The sequence below is a fragment of the Camellia sinensis genome, chromosome 5 (assembly GCF_055761805.1).
Source record: "Camellia sinensis isolate YWXY chromosome 5, ASM5576180v1, whole genome shotgun sequence".
Lineage (NCBI taxonomy): Eukaryota > Viridiplantae > Streptophyta > Magnoliopsida > Ericales > Theaceae > Camellia > Camellia sinensis.
The window spans coordinates 147825284-147847586 of NC_138965.1; the positions used below are offsets into that span (position 1 = coordinate 147825284).

Here is a 22303-nt window from a genome sequence, read left to right on the forward strand (position 1 = left end):
TGGTAGTTCACCATTATAAACATGAGTCCATAACAAATAGTTTATAGTATGCTAAGTTTACACATGTTTCAGAAATAATTTAATTCCATTGATGATATAATAATTTATCAAAACAGTTTAGTCCTGAAACAACAATTTAATTTTCCAACAGTTCAAGGTAGGGGAACATTTATGAAAATATGTAGCATCCAACTACTCACTTGAACACGGTATAATATAATCCTCGAATAAAGTATGAAAGTCCAACTAGTGCCCTGAACAAAATATTGAAACTACACGTCACTACTAATTCAAACATACTAGAAGGAATAATAAACTAAGTAACTCCAAACTTAAGTGCACTAACACAGCTCAACCCCACTCACCATTACTCTTAAATAATACCTAATTTCATGTTCTTCAAGGTCTTAAATTACTCATGACATGGGTTCAAATCAAAACTTAATTAAACGTGACTTTAAGATAAAACAGAATTTTAAATAAGTTTTCCTAATCTATTCACTAACTTTGAAAATTAAAAACTCACTCCACACTATTCAAAAAATTCCAAAACCCTCCAGATATCAACTAATATTTTGTAAGTTTCAAACCCAATTGGTTTTACTTGATTTTCTTATCAAAATAATTATTTACAATTAATTATGCCCAAACAAATTGTTTTTTGTAGCACTTTAAAGAAATTAATGGTACTCTTAGTATACATGAGTAATCAATGCAAGGTTAAAAATTTAAGAAACTAGACTCATAACCGGTTCTAATGACGCTAATTTGATAATTTTCGGATTTATACCCAAAGAGAGCGACACTTTCGAAGTTACTATTGTGCACCAGTTTTTTGGACGCACCAGTTAATATAGATTTTGACTCTCAAAAATTATGAGAAAATTCTGATATGCAATTCAACATGTAATTAATCTAATGTAAAAACTTCAATTCAAAACTCATCTATTTGATATGATTCCTCGATTTTTAAATTTTGTGGTTTTGTATAGAATTTTTAAACTAAGAATTACACTCATTCTTTACACACGATTTATTTCCTCAGGTTTCTTAACAGTGTATATATATACAGCATATACAAATCTACAACTTCTCCTTCAATGAACTAAATAATAATAGAATAAGGATAAAGAAGAAAGAAAGAAGAAAACCTAGGAGAGCAATTCTTTGATGATCACACACAGTACAGCACACCAAATCCTTCCTTTGTTGCAATCTCTTTTTTTTTTTTTTTCCCCCAATCTCTCTCTCCCGTGGCTACTGCTATTGCTGCTAAGAACACTAGGGTTGTTTTTTATATATCTAAACAGAAAGTTTTACATTATTATCTCTTTATATTATTTTATTTTCTATCTCCACTAATTTAAATAAAATATAACTATTATTATATCAAGATATACTTACTAACTTGCCCCCTATTTTTTTTAAATAATAAATCTTGCCTCTAAATTAAAGACTTTCATCATAAATTTATTTTATGTTTAAAATTAACTAAAAGATCGTTCAATAATTTTTAATTTGCACCTTAAAATTCACAAGTAAAATATTTGAGGTTTGTAAAATAATTATTATTTAATTGTTTATTTCATTTGTATATTCGGGTTTTCACAAGGCCCTCATCATTGAATGATGTAATGAAACCTCTTCATTACAAATATGCAATAAAGAAGACTACAATCCAACTATTTTGCTTATAATGTAGCAAATTGATCTCACCACCACTTGTTTAAGTTAGCTGGAATTGCGGTAATGAGTACCTTAAAAAGGTCATGTTTGGGGCAGTTTTTTGCAAGTTGAATTAATAATTGAAAGATATAAATTAAAAGTACTCTTTCAGTTTTTCAAAAATCAATTCTTTTCAGTTTATCCAAGTTATTTTTAAGATTTTCTAAAATAAAATTTAAAAAATTATAAACACCTTTTACAAGTGGCACCAAACATAACCAAAATTATAAACAACTTTTTTACTAGAATACCAAAAAAAAAAAAAAAAAGTTTTTTTATTTATTAAAAGATATCTAACAAAATCTTCACTTTTATGAAATTCCATGCAAGTTGATGATGATGTCACTTTGAAATTCAAGAATTTATACAAAAATTAATATATTTTTTTTTTTTTGATAAATAAAAATAATATGGCAATATCTTCTATTTTTTAATAAATAAACGGCATCTTCTTAGGTGTTTTGTTGTTTTGTTTTAAAATAAAAATTTCATCATAGATCATTCTATACAAAATTTTTATATAAATTTTCTATTTGTATATCATCACTGGTTGGAGATTGAGCTTTTTCACTCAAAGTCTCTCCCAATCGATGTCCCACTATTGATTCTTGTTTGAGTTGCAACACAAACATATGATAAAACAGAATGAAATATTCAGAATATTTTTCTCTTTGTTATACTCAGAAGTGGAGATGCTGCTGAGCGGATATCCGATAACTTGAGTTTTTGCAAACATGTTCTACTTGATGTATTCTAAAATATGAACGGTTCTGATTATCAAATGAGCCCTAAAATTGGCCCATTTTGCCGCACAACAACCGCTGTTGCACAGTCCGCGCAGCGGCATCCACACATAAACCTAGTGATTCTCTTTCTTTATTGTCACACCCCAAACCAGGTATGACCGGCCATGGCCCACAGGGCCTTAGCCCAAGGCACACGTAAGCCTAACCACTAATCCATAATCAAATTGAATAACTATACAAAAGTCCAGTAATAAATAATCAAAACTCAATCCAGTGGCATGCCACAAGTATAAACGGCAAAACTAACCGTAATCAATATCATCCAAACTTATGGGATATAAATTGCCCACATATCAAAATAATCCTAAATGAACCTTAATAAAAATAAAAAGAAATATGCACAAACTTGACATAACAATCTAAAACAAAATAAATGAATATCCTAGAGGTCCATGCAATTGAGTCCCCACTATGCCATAAGTTCACTCTAAGTCCTTCTAACACCTAGAAATAATAAACAACTAAGTCAGCTGATACTCAGTGAGTAGCAACATGGATAGTAAATACAGTTTTGAAAACAAGGTTCAATTCTAAAGTAAGATATATATCACAGAAACTAGATTGGCATACACTTTTGATAAAGATAATCTGTTTCAAAAAGAAAGTTTCACAGTTCAACAGTTGAAATACTCATGTCTCTCAAGAACATGATAAATGACATTTTTCACTTAAAACAAATTACAACATCAACACCAATAATTTTCTGGGTACCAAGAATAATAAGTAACATGCCACACAGTTCTCAAGGCTATAAGCCTTTTGGATCCAATATCGAACTAAGAGTCATCCTCAGGGTGGCAACACGGGCATTTTCTCTAAGATGATCCGATTGAAGGTCACCTAGCCTAACCTAGGTCTTTTCCTTACAATTGTTGAGCACTAGAGTCATCACGGCCCAACCTAGATCTGTTCCTTAGTGGCCAGAGTCACCACACACACAGTGGAATAATTTTCCTAGACTAAAATATACAGATGGTCCCAATAATTATTACACATCAGTTTCGTAAAACATGGTAGTTCACCATTATAAATATGAGACCAAAACAAATAGTTTACAGTATGCCAAGTTCACACATGTTTCAGAAATAATTTGAGTCCATTGATAATATAATAATTTATCAAAACAGTTTAATCCTGAAACAACAATTTAATTTTTCAACAGTTCCGGGTAGGGGAACATTTATAAAAATATGTAGCATGAAACTACTCGCCTGAAAACGAAATAATATAGTCCTCGAATAGAGTATAAAAGTCCAACTAGTGCCTTGAACCAAGTATGAAAACTACATGTCACTACTAATTTAAAAATACTAAAGAATAAGAACAAAGTAACCCCAAACTAAAGCGCACTGACACGGCTCAACCCAACTCACCGTTACTCTTAAATATTATCTAAGCTCATGTTCTTCAAGATCTAAAATCACCCAAGACATGGGTTCAAATCGAAACTTAATTAAAAGTAACTTTCAAATAAAATAGAGTTTTAAACAAGCTTTCCCAATCTATTTGCTAACTTTGAAAATTACAAAACCCACTCCACGTTGTTCGAAAAATTTCAAAGCCCTCCAGATATCAACTAATATATCCTAAGTTTCAAACCCAAATGGTTTCACTTGATTTGCTTATCAAAATAATTATTTACAATTAATTATATCCAAACAGGTTGTTTTCTGCAGCACTTTAAAGAAATTAATGGTTCTCTTAGTATACACAAGAAATCAATGCAAGGCCAGAAATGTAAGAAACTAGACTCGTAACTGGTTCTAATGATGTTAATTTGATAATTTTTGGCTTTATACCCAAAAAGAACGACACTTCCGAAGTTTCTGCTATGCACAAGTTTTCTGGACAGATTTGAATGCACCAGTTAATATAGATTTTGACTCCCAAATATTATGAGAAAATTCTGATATACAATTAAATATGTAATTAATCTACTGTAAAAATTTTAGTTCAAAATTCATCTGTTTGATATGGTTTCTTGATTTCTAAAGTTTGTGATTTTATGCAGAATTCTTATGCAACGCCTTTAGCTCCTTGATTCGCTTTAAAATTTTACATGATTATACACAAAACACTATCCCAATCAGCCAAATATTTCATAGCCATGCCCAACACATGTATCTACTTCACCGATTTGACCCATCAACTACGCAGCAACTCACAAGAAGAAGAAAAAGATAGTGAGGGAATAAGGGATTTTACCGTGCCAATGGCCACCACAAAACTCAACAATTTTCAGCACTTTTCACCCAATAACATAGACATCTCTCTCCCTCTCTTTACCTCTCACTGCTGCTCGGAAAGTTGTGGGAAACAATTTCATAAGAATTAGGGTTTTATTATCCTTTATATATATAACCGGTAAACTGACACACCCCCCTTCTCTATTTATTTTATTTTTTTTAAATAATAAATCTTGCCTACTTTCACCATAAATTTATTTTAGGTTTTAAAATTAATTAAAAGATACTCCAATAAAATTTAATTTGCACTTAAGGATTCACAAGCAAAATATTTGATATTGTAAAATAATTATTACTTAATTACTTATTTGATTTGTATATTCGGATTCTCACATTTATTCTCTTATGGTGTTGACTGTAGTGAATTCTATCACCAAATTAAGCACCAGTTGTTACCACTAGACAGGTTAGATCATTGTCTATTATACAAAACTTGAGAGTAATTATTCGGTGATCCAATAACATCATATCAATTTAATTTCAAAATATTCACGATCAGTCATTTTAAAATTTTTAAAGAAAAAACTTAAGAAAAATGCTTTAGACCACTAATTAGTGGTGACTCTAATGATGTGGCAATGGGTCACCAACTGCCACAGTGTGTTTATGCCTTGTTTTTTAGAAAATGAGTAGAAGCACTAATTAATGCCACACTAATGATGTGGCAGTGGGTCCCATCAACTGTCACAATATTGTTGTGTCTATATTTTTTTATTATTATTTTAAAAAAGTGGATGCCACATTATTAGTGGTTGCTTTAGAGCACCACTTTTAGTGGTCTTTAGCATTGCCCTTATTTTTTTATTTTTATTTTTCAATTGCCACCTCACTAGTGGTGGGATTAGTGATGACAAATTAGTGGTCTATAGCATTGCTCAAAACTTAAATGCCCACTTTTGTCAAAAAGGTGAGAAGAGACGTAAGAATATTTATTTAACTCGAATTCAACTGAAGGTAAAAAGTTGAGGCATTGGATCTCACTTCTTCTTATATGGCATGGCTAACCTGTGGCTAAAATTGGCATGGTGGTTCGAATAATTGTTCTGAATACATACGGACAACTAATAGAAGTCACATCCATGAATGAGCAGAATTTGATTCTTTTTAGCATTTACTTCAATTGTAGACCCCAACAGAATCTCATTGTGCATTCCCCCAAAAAAACCATAAATAAATATTTAAAAAAGAGAGTATCAGATCCTCTAGCAATCGTGGAGTATGGTCGTCCACCTTTGGAGCCAGTGAAGGATTACGGATACAGCGACGACAAATGGTGTAGGCCTTCCAGTCCGATTCACGATCGCCCACAAAGCGTTGAGGAATTTATTTCGAACGTTCAAGTTGAACCCAACCGAGGAGCAACGAGGCCGGGCTTCTTGGGCACCACAAATTGGCACAACCAACCTTATTCAGGCAACGGTACTGACTATGGTGAGTATGATAATTATCATAGAGATGATAGCTTTACAGAACCCGCTATGATCAACCAAGATGGGGGGAAAGACAGATGTTTGGCCGAAAATATGAGTAAGCACCCTAGTCATGGACTAACAAATGATATTGGTCAAGCAGTGGAGATCCTCAAAGAAGAGGCCAAGACTTCCCCGGTTAGTGTTGCTACTGCACTAGTCTCGACAGTTCCGAAAAGGGATACTTACACAACTAACCCTGAGAGTAGGTATTTCAGTCTGACAACTATGCCAGGCAATTTCAGTCTGACAACTATGGCCGGCAATTTCAATCTGTCATCTAGGCCATGCTAGACAGGAGAGACTTACACGGGAACCATTGGCAGTAGAGAGAGGCTGCAAGAAAATAACGAGATTGGTGTCCACAGCTTTATTACAATTAGCATTTTATTTAAGTTCAACTATGTTATGGTATAAATTAGTGATGTTGTTGGGTTTTTATGTCCTGGTATTTTAGTAAAATAAGCTTTGCTAGCATAGGCAACCACAGTTGTCTTACAAAGGATGTGTGCCAAAATCCTAGTGTGTAACCAATAAAAGAAAAGGCAAATATAATAAACTAATGTAGTATTTTTTGCCTACTTGCTTTGATTCTCTTCATCATACATCTCCATCCATGTTTTACTTTCAATGCTGGAGCTGGAAAAAAGTGTTTGCAATGGTTTGTAGTTGAGCTTGTGTTATGGATTTATGACCAACAGTAGTAAGGTTGCTCTATTGTAACTTGGACATCATGGGTTTGAAATACAGAAACAACCTTCTCTGTATGCTAGGAGGGGGTTAACATTGCGTAACTTGAACATCATGGATTTGAAATACAGAAACAGTCTTCTCTAGGGGGAGTAAAGTTGCGTACATCTGACCCTTTCTTAGACTTGTAGCAGCGGAGCCTCGTCCATTGGGCTGCCCGTCAAGTGACTTACTTGAATTTAAAAATTAAAAAAAAAAGGCTATGGATAGAGCTACCACAATCGCTTTGGTGAATTGTAGAATTTCTATGAGATATATCAATGCTCTTTCAAATTTTTTATAGATACTGAACCATGTTCTTTGGTAGATTCATCCATGTTCTTTCAAATTTTTTATCCTCTCTCTCTCTCTCTCTATGAGTCACCCATCTTTAGAAATCCTGAAGGAATGGTAGCGGGAGCGGGACGAGTGAGCGAGGACCCTATAGAAGAGTTTAAGGTTGGGAGCAAGGGTGGGGGTGGGGGTGGGGGTGGGGGCGGGAGCGAGGGTCCCATAGGAATTTCTTGCTTCTGAGCCTAAAACCTTGCATTGAAAGACGTAACACTGTAAATTGTAATGGCCTTCTTTTAGAGATATAAGGTGAGTCTATCATAAATTCACATCAATTGAGCAATACGTCAAACAAACCATGATTAGAAAAAGAAATTATACGTATAAAGATCTGCTTTCCTAACCCCATGAATATATTTGATTTGTTAGGTTCTTTTTTGAACTAAAAGAAACTTTTACGCAAGATTTCATAAGACAATTTGGATAAATAGGACACAAGATTGTGCGGAAAAAAAAGATGATAGTTTGACAAAAATCTAACCGTAATTGTGAATCAATATTTCTGGAAATACATACTAAGATCTCAGAGCTTGTTAATTACTATATTGACACTGCACAAATTAATATATCACTTATATGATGTATCTAAAATCAGTTGGCCATATCTCTAAAACAGAGACGAAATGAATAACTTAAAAGTTAGTAGTTGACTTGCTTCATATGCTAGTCTTTTAATAATCTTCATGTTAAATTTGGTTCCATTTATGGCCTCCAAAACTTCATGCCATTCCAAAGTGAAAAAATCACACACGAAAATCTCCTGCTGCGAAGTGTTGACTCTCAAATACTGTTTTACCCAAACAAAAGGTCAAACAGAACCATGGAAAAATTAGGGAATTGGAAGTATGAAAACCAATTTATTATGTAAGTTACAACTTGGTGGTCTCGGGTCTTTTTCCTGCTCATAAAATCAATTCCTTAGTGGCTGTGTCAAGAAGTAAATAAGTTTTAAGCTTTGTGTGATCGAATCTACCCTATCATGCATGGCCTTATAAGGCTACTAGTACTACCAAATGAACAGTTAAACGCTACTTAATGAGCAAATTTGGGAATTGGATTTAGAATACGTTTTTTTGCCTCTTTTTTTTTTCATGTGCACGCAAGGAACAAATAGTGCTTTCTGTAGTTCCTGCTGTGCACAAAAAACAAAAATATTCTTGAATCAAAGCTTCCAGAAGGGAAATAAGTGTTGAAACATATGGGATCAAATCAATGTGAAAGTCCCAATCTTGTGGCCACTTATTGGGAAAAATAAACCATGCCATGTGCTTAAGTTCTTCACATGGAGTTACTTACATCACATGGGAAGAAAAAAATGTGCTATCCCAATGGCTCTTCTTGGATGTCCAACCTGTGCTCTTTGCAAGTAGCTCTTTTTCCCGACCCAAAGAACTGCCAAACTAAAAAATAAATAAACATAGCAGTTTAAAAGTTGACAACAACATAAAAAACTAGATAAATTGAATTTCCATAATTTGCTAAGAGGAACAGCAGCCTATTAAAACAAATTTTAAATCATCATAAATTTGTTCTATATTTGAGTGAAGCAAGTAAAATCCAAGAAAGTAAAAAGAATAAAACTTGTGTTACCTCTGTACTTTCAGTCTTTGGTCCTTTGCCATAATCCAGGGAGCCTAACGAGATTGAAAATTAATCCCTTGTAAGATTACCCATAAGTGAGAACCATGGGGGGGTCCAACTACAACTCAATACTAATACTAGCCACATCTTTTCAAGAAGTCCCTCATCACCAGTAATCACCACAAGAAATTCACCATCCAGGAAGTGATGAAAACGATTAGCATCTCTCACAATAATCTCTCTCTTTACTATCTTTGATATATATCAAACCTCTTTCACATTTCCCTTCGATTTTCTTTTTTCTCCGTAGATTCATACCTAAATTCATGATCCAAAATAGCCTTATGGACAGCTAATGGAAGACACATCATGGATGAGCAGAATTTGATTCTTTTAAGCAATTACACTTTAATTGTAGGTCCCACTCTTTTTTATGTGGTCGAAACTGAGAACACTTACATAATTTTTCCTGAAGTTGAATACTTACGCTGTGTTTTGAGATTTATGTAAGGATATGTGAAAGGAAAGGAAATGATGAGGGAAATACAAATGAAATATAATCTAATTGTAATTCACATTTCCCTGCGATTTTCTTTTCTCTCCGTAGATTCATACCTAAATTTATGATCCAAACATAGTCTTACAGACAGCTAATGAAAGACACATCATGAATGAGCAGAATTTGATTCTCTTAAGCAATTACACTTCAATGGTAGACCCCAACAGAATCTTATTGTGCATTCAAGAAAAAGAAAAAGAAAAAGAAAAGTATCAGATCCTCTAGCATTACAACTAATCTGTTGAAGCGAAAGAGAACATAGAGATTTTCTATATAAGTTGAAGTAGTTACCTCTTTAGGAATTGAGAAGGAAGTGAGGTCTTAAAAAAATTCTTTTAACAAACAAAAAAAAGAAAGTGTCCCCAAGAGCGCTTACATTGAGCAATGGCAGGGTATGGTTATATGAACAGAGGCTACACTGGCCACACTGATGATAGGAACAAAAAAACCTACGGTGAAAGTGGTTATTTTGATCCTGCGAGCCGCCCGACCATTTTCGAAGCTGAAGGAAGGAAAAGGCCAATCGTTTCCTACTCTCCGAACCCCGGCTCGGAAAGTTACATCACAACAAGTACAGACAGAACCCTCGAGTATGGTCGTCCACCTATGGAGCCGGTGAAGGATTATGGATACACCGACAACAAATGGCGCAACCATCCTTATTCAGGTGTGCATGATAATTATGGTAGAAACGAACCCCCCGCTATGATCAACCAAGGTGGGGGGTTAGGACAGATCTTTGGCCCGAGATTTGATGGGGGGGAAGGACAGATGTATAAGAACAGTGAGCCTAAGTACCCTAGTCGTGACACCCGAGTTTCTGGACCAACAAATGATATTGGGAAAGCAATGGAGATCCTCCAAGAAGCGGCCAAGACTTCTCCGGTCAGTGTTGCTACTGCAGTAGCACAGCCATGGTCGGGTACTGCACCAGCCTCAACGGTTCCGAGAAGAGAAACTTACACACCTAACCCTGCGAGTAGGTACGGCAGTTTCAATCTGTCATCTAGGCCGTACTAGACAGGAGAGACTTACACAGGAACCATTGGCAGTACAGAGAGGCTGCAACAAAATAACGAGATCGGTGTCCAAAGCTTTATTACAATTAGTATTTTATTTAAGTTGAGAGTATCTTATGGTCTAAATTAGTGATGATGTTGGGTGTTTTATGTCATGGTATTTTAGTAAAATAAGCTTTGCTAGCAGAGGCAACCATAGTTGTCTTGTCTTATAAATGATATGTATAAAATCCCAGGGTGTGGCCAATAAAAGAAAAGGCAAATACAATAAACTAATGTTAGTTTTTTTGCCTACTTTTTGATTCTCTTCCTCATATATCTCCATCCATGTTGTTTACCTACAAGGCTATAGTGGAAAAAGTGTTCGCTATCGTTTGTGGTAAGGTTGTTCTATTGTGACTTGGGTACCATGAGTTCAAAATACGAAAACAGTCTCTTCATAAGAGGGGATAAGGCTGCGTAGCGGTGAGAGTCTCGTCCATTGAGCTATCTTTGGCTACCTTTTAAGTGGCTTCCTTAAATTTAAAGAAAATGTAAACAACAAAGACTATGAATAGAGCCACCACAATATCACTTCGATGAATCATATATTTCTGTGAGATATATCAATGCTCTTTCAAAATTTTATAGATTATGAACCATTTCTTTGGTAGATTCATCCAAGTTAAATTTCGTAAAACAATCTCTCTCTCTCTCTCTCTCGATCATGAGTCACAGTCTTAAGAAATCCTGAAGAGCTGGTAGCAGGACTAGGGATCGATGGGGGATTGAGGGCCCTATAGAAGAGTTTAAGGTTGGGAATGGGGGCCTCCATAGAAGTTTCTTGCTACAGCCTAGAACCACGCATTGGCAGAAGTAACACTGTGTAATGGCCTTCTTCTAGAGATATAAGGCAATCCCATCATAAATTCACATCAATCAAGCAAAACGCCAACCAACCTTAATTATAAAAAGAAATTGTACTTACAAAATCTCATTTCCTAACCCCATGAATAGATTTGATCTGTTGGGTACTTTTTTGAATTGAAAATGTACACAGTCCTTTTGAATTGAAAGAAACTTCTACACAAAATTTCAAAAAACAATTTGGATAAAAAGGATACAATACTAGGCAAAAAAACATGAAAGTTCAACAAAAACATGACCGTAATTGTGAATCAATATCTGGAAATACATACTAGATCATAGAGCTTGTTAATTGCTATATCTTTTTTTTTTCTTTTTTGAACACTAGCATCTTCATTCAAACTGCAGAAGAAGTTACATCCGATGATAATAATTCCCTTAGAGGAACAGGAGGTACACCAACCCACGAAACAGGGGGTGAGTTAGCCGTCGCGACCCAGTGTGCCACCTTCTTGTTCATACAACCAGTCCAGGAGAAGGCCATCTGATGTTGAGAAGCTAACCAACGAATATCCAAAATGAGAGCACTCAACTCCCACGGAGGGACTGTTTCTGCTACACTCAGCTGAATAATTTGACGATTATCACTCTCAATCTCCACAGGCATAGCATGATGTGCATGAACCATTAGACAGGCCATACAGACAGCATGCGCCTCCGCTTGAGAAGTGGAAGACGCTGTATTGTCCTGGCATTGCCATCAATAAGATTACCAGCAGAATTCCGGAACACATGCTTTGGAAGTCTGATGGCAATAGGCAGCATCGCAATATCAACACTGCACAAATTAATATATCACTTGTATGATGTATCTGAAATCGGTTGGGCCATATCTGTAATAAAGACAGACAAAATGATTAACTTACAAGTTAGTAGTTGACTTGCTTCATATGCTAGTCTTTAAATAATCTTCATGTGCAATTTGGTTCCATTTATGGCCTACAAAACTTCGCGCCATTCCAAAGTGAAAAAATCACACACGAACATCTGCTGCTGCAAAGTGCTGACTATCAAATACTGTTTTACCCAAATAAAAAGGTCAAACAGAAACATCATTTAAAGGGAAAAAATTAGGGAATTGGAAGTATGAAAACCAATTTATTATGTACGCTACAAATTGGTGGTCTCGGGTTTTTTTTACTGCTCATAAAAACAATTCCTTAGCGGATGTGTCAACAAGGAAATAAGTTTTAAGCTTTGTGTGATCAAATCAATGTTAAAATAATTAACTCATCTGTTTTAACCAAACATAAATGAGAGGGGAAAAAAACTGCAAGTAATTGTCCCAATCATGCGTGGCCATATAAGCTGCTAGTACTACCAAATGAACTGTTAAACACTACTTAATGAGAAAATTTGGGAATTGAGTTTAGAATACCTTCTTCTTCTTTTTTTTCTTTTGTGTACGCATAAGGTACAAATAGTGCTCTCTGTAGTCCTGCTGCACACACACACACACACAATTCCTTGAATCAAAGTTTCAAGAAGGGAAATAAGTGTTGAAACATATGGGATCAAATCAATGTGAAAGTCCCACACCTGTGGCCACTTATTGGATGTCCAACCTGTGCTCTTCACAAGTTGCTCTTTTTCCTGACCAAAGAACTGCCAAACTAAGAATAATAATAACATAAACTAAATAAATAAAATTGCAGTTTAAACATTGACAAATATAAAAAGCTAGATAAATCCAATTTCCATAATTTGCTAAGAGGAACAGCAGCCTATTGAAACAATTTTAAATTATCACAAATTTGTTCTATATTTGAGTGAAGCAAGAAAAATCCAAGAAAGTTAAAAGAATAAAACTTATGTTACCTCTGTTCTTTGAGTCTTGGTCTTTTGCCGTAATCCATTGAGCATAACGAGATTGAAAAATGATCTCTTGTGAGATGACCAATAAGCGATAACCATAAGCTCCGAATACCACTCAACACTAGTACTAGCCACATTTTTTCGAGAAGGCCCTCATCATTGAATGATGTAATGGAACCTCTTCATTACAAATATGCAATGGAGAGAATCACAATCAAACTACGTTGCTTATAATGTAGCAAATTGATCTCACCACCACTTGGTTAAGTTAGCTGGAATTGCGGTAATAAGTACCTTAGAAAGGTCATGTTTGGGCAGTTTTTTGCAAGTTGAATTAATAATTAAAACAAAGAAATTAAAAGTACTTCTCTTTCAGTTTCTCAAAAATCAATTCTTTTCAGTTTATCTAAGTTATTTTTAAGACTTCCTAAAATAAAATTTAAAAAATTATAAACACCTTTTATAAGTGGCACCAAACATGAACAAAATTATAAACAACTTTTTTACAAGAATACAAAAAAAAATAAAAAAAAAATAAAGCATTTTATTTATCAAAAGGTATCTAACAAAATCTTCACTTTTATCAAATTCCATGCAAGTTGATGATGATGTCACTTTGACATTCAACAATTTATACAAAAATTAATATAAAAATTTTTTTTTTTTTTGATAAATAAAAATAGGGCAAATTACATATACACCCCTCGAGGTTTGGTTAAATTACAGATACCCCCTGAGGTTTTGGAAATTACATCCCGCCCCCTGAGGTTTGTATTTTCATAACAATTTACCCCCTGAGGTTTATATTTCATAACAAATTACCCCCTAATTTCTTATGCAAATATAGCATTCAGGGGGGAATTCGTAATTTCTCAAACCTCAGGGGGGTATCTGTAATTTAGCCAAACCTCGAGGGGTGTATATGTAATTTGCCCATAAAAATAATATGGCAATATCTTCTATTTTTTTAATAAATAAAGGACATTTTCTTAGGTGTTTTGTTGTTTTGTTTTAAAATAAAAATTTCACAATAGACCACATTATTCTATACAAAATTTTTATATAAATTTTTTGTTTGTATATCCATCACTGGTTGGAGATTGAGCTTTTTCACACAAAGTCTCTCCCAATCTATGTCCCACCATTGATTCTTATTTGAGCTGCAAAACATATGATAAAACAGAATGAAATATTCATAATGGTTTTCTCTTTGTACTTTTAAACTTTGTGATTCTCTTTCTTTATTCTATTATGGTGTTGACTTGTAGTGGATTCTATCACCAAATTAAGCACCAGCTGTTACCACTAGACAGGTCAGATCAAGGTTCTGAAAAGCGGTTGCGGTCGTCGTAACGGTAACGGTGATGCAGTTGAGGTTGCAGGGTGTAAAGGCCGTAGTGTAACGGTTGCAGTAATTAGAATCGTGAATTTTTTTATTTTTCGCACAATTTGAAAAAAACTTACCGATACGCATATTTTTTTTCCATGATCATATTTATTGGATTAAAAATAAATATTTATCAATTTTTGTAAATTTTTAAATATGATCCAATATATTTCATATTTTTAAATCACTATAAACTGAGTTTTTTACATTTTATTTTAATAATTAACGACTTTATATTATACAAAAATTCAATCACTAACTATTATATATAAGATAAATAATGACAAAAGTATGAGAATAAACAAGAGCCTAAATATATATGTATACATATTTTAACCAAACCAAATAAATAATGACCACACTAATTATTATTATTATTATTATTATTATTATTATTATTATTATTATTATTATTATTATTATTATTATTATTATTTTCAAACAATATATAGATAGAGACACACAAACAATATAGTTTAGTGATAGCAGCTGAATAGAATAGCATAGGTCATACAGCTTCAACAAATCAATAACATGTTCTTCATCTTCTCTCTTCTCTCTTCTCTCTCTCTATCTCTTACTCCATTTTCTCTCTTTATCTTCCATCTTCTCTCTATCCCTCTTCCCCCATTTTCAGCCTTTTTTTTTTTGTGTTTTTTCGAAAGAAACAGTTTGGAACCGTTACGTAACGGTACGTAACAGGCCGTTACGGCCGTTACGGCACCGTTACGACTGCTACGGCAGCCGTTACAGCCGACACACCTGTGAATCTCAATCGCACTGCAAAAGCGACCGTAACGGGTGGCGGTAAACGCCAAAACCGTTACGTAACGGCGTTACGTAACGGTTACGGCCGCTTTTTAAAACCTTGGGTCAGATCATTGTCTGTTAGGCAAAACTTGAGAGTAATTATTCGGTGATCCAAGAACATCATATCAATTTAATTTCAAAATATTCACAATCAGTCATTTTAAAATTTTTAAAGAAAAAACTTAAATGTCCACTTTTGTCAAAAAGGTGAAAAGAGACGTGAGAATATTTAACTCGAATTCAACTGAAGGTAAAAAGGCATTGGATCTCACTTTTTCTTATATGGCTTGGCTAACCTGAGGCTAAAATTGGCATGGTGGTTCGAATAATTGTTCAGAATACATATGGACAACTAATGGAAGTCACATCCATGGATGAGCAGAATTTGATTCTTTTTAGCATTTACTTCAATGGTAGACCCCAACAGAATCTCATTGTGCATTCCCCCAAAAAAACCATAAATAAATATTTAGAAAAGAGAGTATCAGATCCTCTAGCATTATAACCTACTTGTTGAAGCAAAAGAGAACATAGATTTTCTATATAAGTAGAATTTGTTACCTCTTTAGAAACTGAGAAGGAGGTGAGGTCTTAAAGGAGTTCTTTTAACATAAAAAAGAAGTCCCCAAAAGAGCTTACATTGAGCAATGGCAGGGCATGGTTACTTGAACAGAGGCTACACTGATGATCGGAACAAAAAAACCTACGATGAAAATGGTTATTTTGATCCTGCGAGCCGCCCAACCATTTTCGAAGCTGAAGGAAGGAAAAGGCCAAACATTTCCGACTCTCCCAACCCCGGCTCGGAAAGTTACATCACAACAAGTACAGAAAGAATCGTGGAGTATGGTCGTCCACCTTTGGAGCCAGTGAAGGATTACAGATACACTGACGACAAATGGCGTACGCCTTCCAGTACGATTCGTGATCGCCCACAAAGGGTTGAGGAAATCATTTCGAACGTTCAAGTTGAACCCAACCGAGGAGCAACGAGGCCGGGCTTCTTGGGTACCACAAATTGGCGCAACCAGCCTTATTCAGGCAACAGTACTGGCTGTGGTGAGTATGATAATTATCGTAGAGATGATAGCTTTACAGAACCCACTCTGATCAACCAAGATGGGGGGGAAAGACAGATGTTTGGCCAGAAATATGAGTCTAAGCACCCTAGTCATGGACCAACAAATGATATTGGTAAAGCAGTGGAGATCCTCAAAGAAGCGGCCAAGACTTCTCCAGTTAGTGTTGCTGCTGCACTAGTCTCGACAGTTTCAAAAAGAGATACTTATGCAACTAACCCTGCAAGTAGGTACGGCAATTTCAATCTGTCATCTAGGCCGTACTAGACAAGAGAGACTTACACGGGGAACCATTGGCAGTAGAGAGAGGCTGCAAGAAAATAATGAGATTGGTGTCCACAGCTTTATTACAATTAGTATTTTATTTAAGTTGAACTATGTTATGGTATAAATTAGTGATGTTGTTGGGTTTTTATGTCCTGGTGTTTTAGTAAAATAAGCTTTGCTAGCATAGGCAACCATAGTTATCTTACAAAGGATGTGCGCGAAATCCTAGTGTGTGACCAAAAAAATGAAAGGCAAATACAATAAACTAATGTAGTATTTTTCACCTACTTGCTTTGATTCTCTTCATCATACATCACCATCCATGTTGTTTTACTTTCAATGCTGGAGCTGGAAAAAAGTGTATGCAATGGTTTGCAGTTGAGCTTATGTTATGGTTTTCTGGCCAACGGTAGTAAGGTTGCTCTATTGTGACTTGGACATCATGGGTTTGAAATACAGAAAATAGCCTTATCTGTATGTGAGGGGATAAGGCTACGTACATCTGACCCTTTCTCATACTTGCAGCGGCGGAGCCTTGTCCACTGGGCAGCCCTTCAAGTGACTTACTTGAATTTACAAGAAAATATAAAGAAAAAAAAAAAAAGAGGCTATGGGTAGAGCTACCACAATCACCTTGGTGAATTCTAGAATTTCTATGAGATATATCAATGCTCTTTCAAATTTTGTATAGATACTGAACCATGTTCTTTGGTAGATTCATCCAAGTCAAATTTCATAAGACAATCTCTCTCTCTCTCTCTCTCTCTCTCTCTCTCTCCATGAGTCACCCATCTTTAGAAATCCTAGTGGGAGCGGGACGGGTGAGCGAGGACCCTATAGAAGAGTTTAAGGTTGGAAGCAAGGGTGGGGGTGGGAGCGAGACCTCCATAGGAATTTCTTGCTTCTAAGCCTAGAACCTTGCATTGGCAGAAGTAACACTGTAAATTGTAATGGCCTTCTTTTAGAGATATAAGGTGAGTCTATCATATATTCACATCAATCGAGCAATATGCCAAACAAACCATGATTAGAAAAAGAAATTGTACTCATAAAGATCTGCTTTCCTAACCCCATGAACATATTTGATTTGTTAGGTTCTTTTTTGAACTGAAAGAAACTTTTACGCGAGATTTTATAAGACAATTTGGATAAATAGGACACAAGATTGTGCAAAAAAGATGATAGTTCGACAAAAATCTAACCGTAATTGTGAATCAATATTTCTGGAAATACATACTAAGATCGTAGAGCTTGTTAATTACTATATCGACACCGCACAAATTAATATATCACTTATATGATGTATCTGAAATCAGTTGGCCACATCTCTAAAAAAGACAGACGAAAAGAATAACTTACAAGTTAGTAGTTGACTTGCTTCATGTGCTAGTCTTTTAATAATCTTCATGTTAAATTTGGTTCCATTTAATGCCTCCAAAACTTCATGCCATTCCAAAGTGAAAAAATCACACACGAACATCTGTTGCTGCAAAGTGCTAACTCTCAAATACTGTTTTACCCAAACAAAAGGTCAAACAGAAACATCACTTAAAGGGAAAAATTAGGGAATTGGAAGTATGAAAACCAATTTATTATGTTGGTGGTCCCGGGTTTTTTTTACTGCTCATAAAATCAATTCCTTAGCGGATGTGTCAAGAAGGAAATAAGTTTTAAGCTTTGTGTGATCAAATCAACCCAATCATGCATGGCCATATAAGGCTACTAGTTCTACCAAATGAACTGTTGAACGCTTCTTAATGAGCAAATTTGGGAATTGGATTTAGAATATGTTTTTTTGCCTCTTTTTTTTTTTTTTTTTAACATGTGTGCACAAGGAACAAAGAGTGCTCTCTGTAGTTCCTGCTGCGCCAAAAAAAAAAAATCCTTGAATCGAAGTTTCAAGAAGGGAAATAAGTGTTGAAACATATGGGATCAAATCAATGTGAAAGTCCCAATCTTTTGGCCACTTATTGGAAAAATAAACCATGCCATGTGCTTAAGTTCTTCACATGGAGTTACTTACATCACATGGGAAGAAAAAAAATGTGCTATCCCAATGGCTCTTCTTGGATGTCCAACTTGTGCTCTTTGCAAGTAGCTCTTTTTCCCAACCCAAAGAACTGCCAAACTAAAATAAATAAAAATTGCAGTTTAAAAGTTGACAACAACATAAAAAAACTGGATAAATTGAATTTCCATAATTTGCTAAGAGGAACAGCAGCCTATTAAAACAAATTTTAAATTACCATAAATTTGAGTGAAGCAATTAAAATCCAAGAAAGTGAAAAGAATAAAACTTGTGTTACCTCTGTACTTTGAGTCTTTGGTCCTTTGCCATAATCCAGTGAGCATAACGAGATCGAAAATTGATCTCTTGTAAGATGATCCATAAGTGAGAACCATGATGTCCAACTACAACTCAATACTAATACTAGACACATTTTTTTGAGAAGTCCCTCATCACCAATAATCACCACAAGAACATTCACCATCCAGGAAGTGATGAAAACGATTAGCATCTCTCACAATAATCTCTCTCTTTACTATCTTTGATATATATTTGGTCAAACTATGACAGTCAACACAAACCCGAAGATTCTTAGTGATTCTAATTAAACTTCCAGCTGGTGTGCTCAAAATTCCAAATGCTATTGCTAGTCTCTCACTATGACCCCAAAGCAACTTCACCTTCATCTGCTCATCCACATCACGGAGAACACAACTAGTATCAGGCACATACCCACAAGTCTCCACCTCTAACCTTAACGTCTCTATAAACCGGTAAATTTCACCCGACTTTGGATGTGAATCATCACCAGCAAAAAAGGTGTATACTTGGTTTCCTATTTCAATCAAGCTATATCCGGGTATTTTCGCTAGTCCCCGTTTCCTCATGAGGCCTCGAATGTGATCTACCGCATCCCATCTCTTTCCTTCGGCATATATATTTGATAAAACAACATAAATTCCAGGGTTCATGGCATCTAATTGAAGCAATCTATCTGCAGTTTCTACACCCATATTGATGTTTCTGGGAGTACGGCACCAACTCAGTAAAGCTTCAAGAACAGCACCACCTGGTTCAAAAGGCATTTTTCTAATAAATGCCTCGGCTTCTTCAAGACGGCCTGCTCGACCGAGAAGGTCCACAAAGCAAGCATAGTGCTTCTCATTCGGCCTAATGTTATGGTCGGTTTCCATGCTGTTAAACAGATTAATCCCCTCATCCACTAGCCCTGAGTGACTACAAGCAGCTAAAAGAGAAACAAAGGTAGCTTGATTTGGCTTGACTCTCTCTTCTATCATTCTACTATACACACCAATAGCTTGATTCCCATGACCATGTATGCCATAGCCAGTTATCATAGAGTTCCATAAAATAACATCTTTATAGACATACCCATTCTCAAATATCCGTTCTGCAGAGTTCATTTTCCCACACTTGGCATACATATCAATTAGGGCTGTCATGTTAACCACATCAAAAGCAAAGCCACTGCGAATTAAATGAGCATGCACACTCCTTCCTTTCTTCAAAGAGCCCAAATGGGCACAAGAATGGACCAAACTAACAAGAGTGACAAAATTGGCATCAACTTCCTCTTCTTGCATCTGATGAAATAATTTCAAAGCCGCTTCTGCTAACCCATTTTGCGCTAGCCCTACTAACATAGCAGTCCACGTGATCACATTCTTGTCTTTCATACGGTTAAACGTAGAAGTTGCCAGATCTAATGCACCACATTTGCAATACAAATCAACAAGTGTAGTCGATAAAATGAGATTTAATTCAAGACCCTTTCTTAAGATGCAACCGTGGAGGATCTTTCCAGTTTCTAAATCAGCTGTTTGTGAACAACCCTGAAGGAGGCTAACAGTAGTTGCCGAATCAAACCCACCACCGGTGTTGACTAATCTATGAAATAGTTCAAATGATTCATGAATCAAACCACTTTGAACACATCCTGAAATCATTGCATTCCATGATACCAAGCTTTTCATAGGCATCCTCTCAAAAACCCGATAAGCAATTTGAGTGTGACCCATTTTACTATACATATCAAGCAATGATGTGAGCACCAGAGTATCCTTACCCATTCCCAATCCAAGAACACATCCATGAATACATTTTCCAAGTTGTAAATTTCCAATCCCTTCACATGCCTTCATCAAGCTCACCATAGTTACCGGAGTGGGCCTATTTCCACAACCACGCATCTCAAAAAACAGATCAATAGCTTCATTAAAATGACATGCTTGCACGTAACCTCCAATCATTGCATTCCAACAAACAACATCCCTATGTCGAATGCCATCGAATACCCTTTGTGCCTCATCAATATGATCAAATTTAACCAAAAAATTAATCACTGAACTTCCAAAAAATCGATCTCTTTCCTTCCTACTCTCCGCAACACCTCTGATAATTCCCATCCCACTCTCATAATCTAATAAGCCCGTACACGCTTTGAGTGCAAAAGTACAAGTGCAACTATCAATTTCTAAATTATGACAACCCATCATCTGGAACAACCTGAGGGTCTCATTATACAGCTCATTTCGTAAATACCCATTCATCATGGCATTACATAGAAAAACATGTGGTTGAGGAATTTGATCGAACACACAGCGGGCAGATTCTAAACTACCCACATCAGAGTAGGCTTTTACAAGTCTGGTGGCCACAAATTGGTCTGAAGATAGTGAGTTGGTGATGATTTGAGCATGAACAGACATAACCCGGAAAAGGCAATGCGAGACCTCTTGCAAGAACGATAAGAGTTTGTGAACAATGGGTGGTGATTGATTGAATTGGGCATTTCTGAGTGATGAAATGTGGGTTGAGAAGCAAGAGGAGAAGATGAGTCTGGAGAGTTTTTTGGGTGGAGAGAGATTGAGAGAAAGATATGAACAAGGCATGTAGAAGAGAAACGAAATGCAGAGTCTGGTTTGGATGTTCCAACTATTAACGGTCATTTTACCAGTATTGAAAATGTATAACTGTCATCTTATTTTGTCCAATAAAAATGAGTATGACTACTTCTTCTTCTTCTTTTTTTTTTTTTTTTTTTTTTTTTTTTTTTTTTTTTTTTTTTTTTTTTTTTTTTTTTTTTTTGGAATGGGATGAGCATGACTATTCAAATCCAAAAATTAGACTATTTTCTAAATTCACTGTATGTTAAAAAAAACGATTATTTGATAATTAAATATTTTTTAATATTAAAATAATCATCTTATTGACAAATCACTCGTTGAAAAAATGAGTCTAAACAATAGATTTATATATTATTTTTCAATAAGAATACTATATGTTTGTCCAATTACATCAATTAATCACTGAAATACTTTGCATAAATTTAATGTAATTCTAACCAAAAAAATTGCAGAAAAATGATATTTAGGGGAGAAAATACAAGACTATGAGGAATCAAATTTTAATAAAAGGATATTGTGTCATGTTGTCAATAAAAAATATAAAATTTTAAAAATATTATAATTTTAATACACTTTTTATCTATTTTTAAAACGTTTTAATATATTTATAAATCTTTTA

At 35.0% G+C, this 22303-nt stretch overlaps 1 protein-coding gene across 15 annotated transcripts in view; it reads right to left on the reverse strand.

Annotated features, from left to right (window-relative positions):
- LOC114314059 (pentatricopeptide repeat-containing protein At3g12770) overlaps window positions 1-21867 on the reverse strand; it is a 255593-nt gene extending 233726 nt beyond the window's left edge. The window contains exons 1-6 of one of the 15 annotated variants that reach the window (XM_082869996.1): window positions 19056-21867; window positions 18773-18877; window positions 18109-18235; window positions 12931-12984; window positions 12258-12384; window positions 11404-12169 (exon numbers count right to left, since the gene is read on the reverse strand). In XM_082869996.1, coding sequence (XP_082726122.1) covers window positions 19210-21726 — 2517 coding nt within the window. In that variant the 5' untranslated portion in view covers window positions 21727-21867 and the 3' untranslated portion in view covers window positions 11404-12169; window positions 12258-12384; window positions 12931-12984; ... (1 more) ...; window positions 18773-18877; window positions 19056-19209. The other 14 variants (XM_082869998.1, XM_082869995.1, XM_082870003.1 and 11 more) reach the window with 14 other exon arrangements.
- Window positions 21868-22303: the final 436 nt, after the last annotated feature.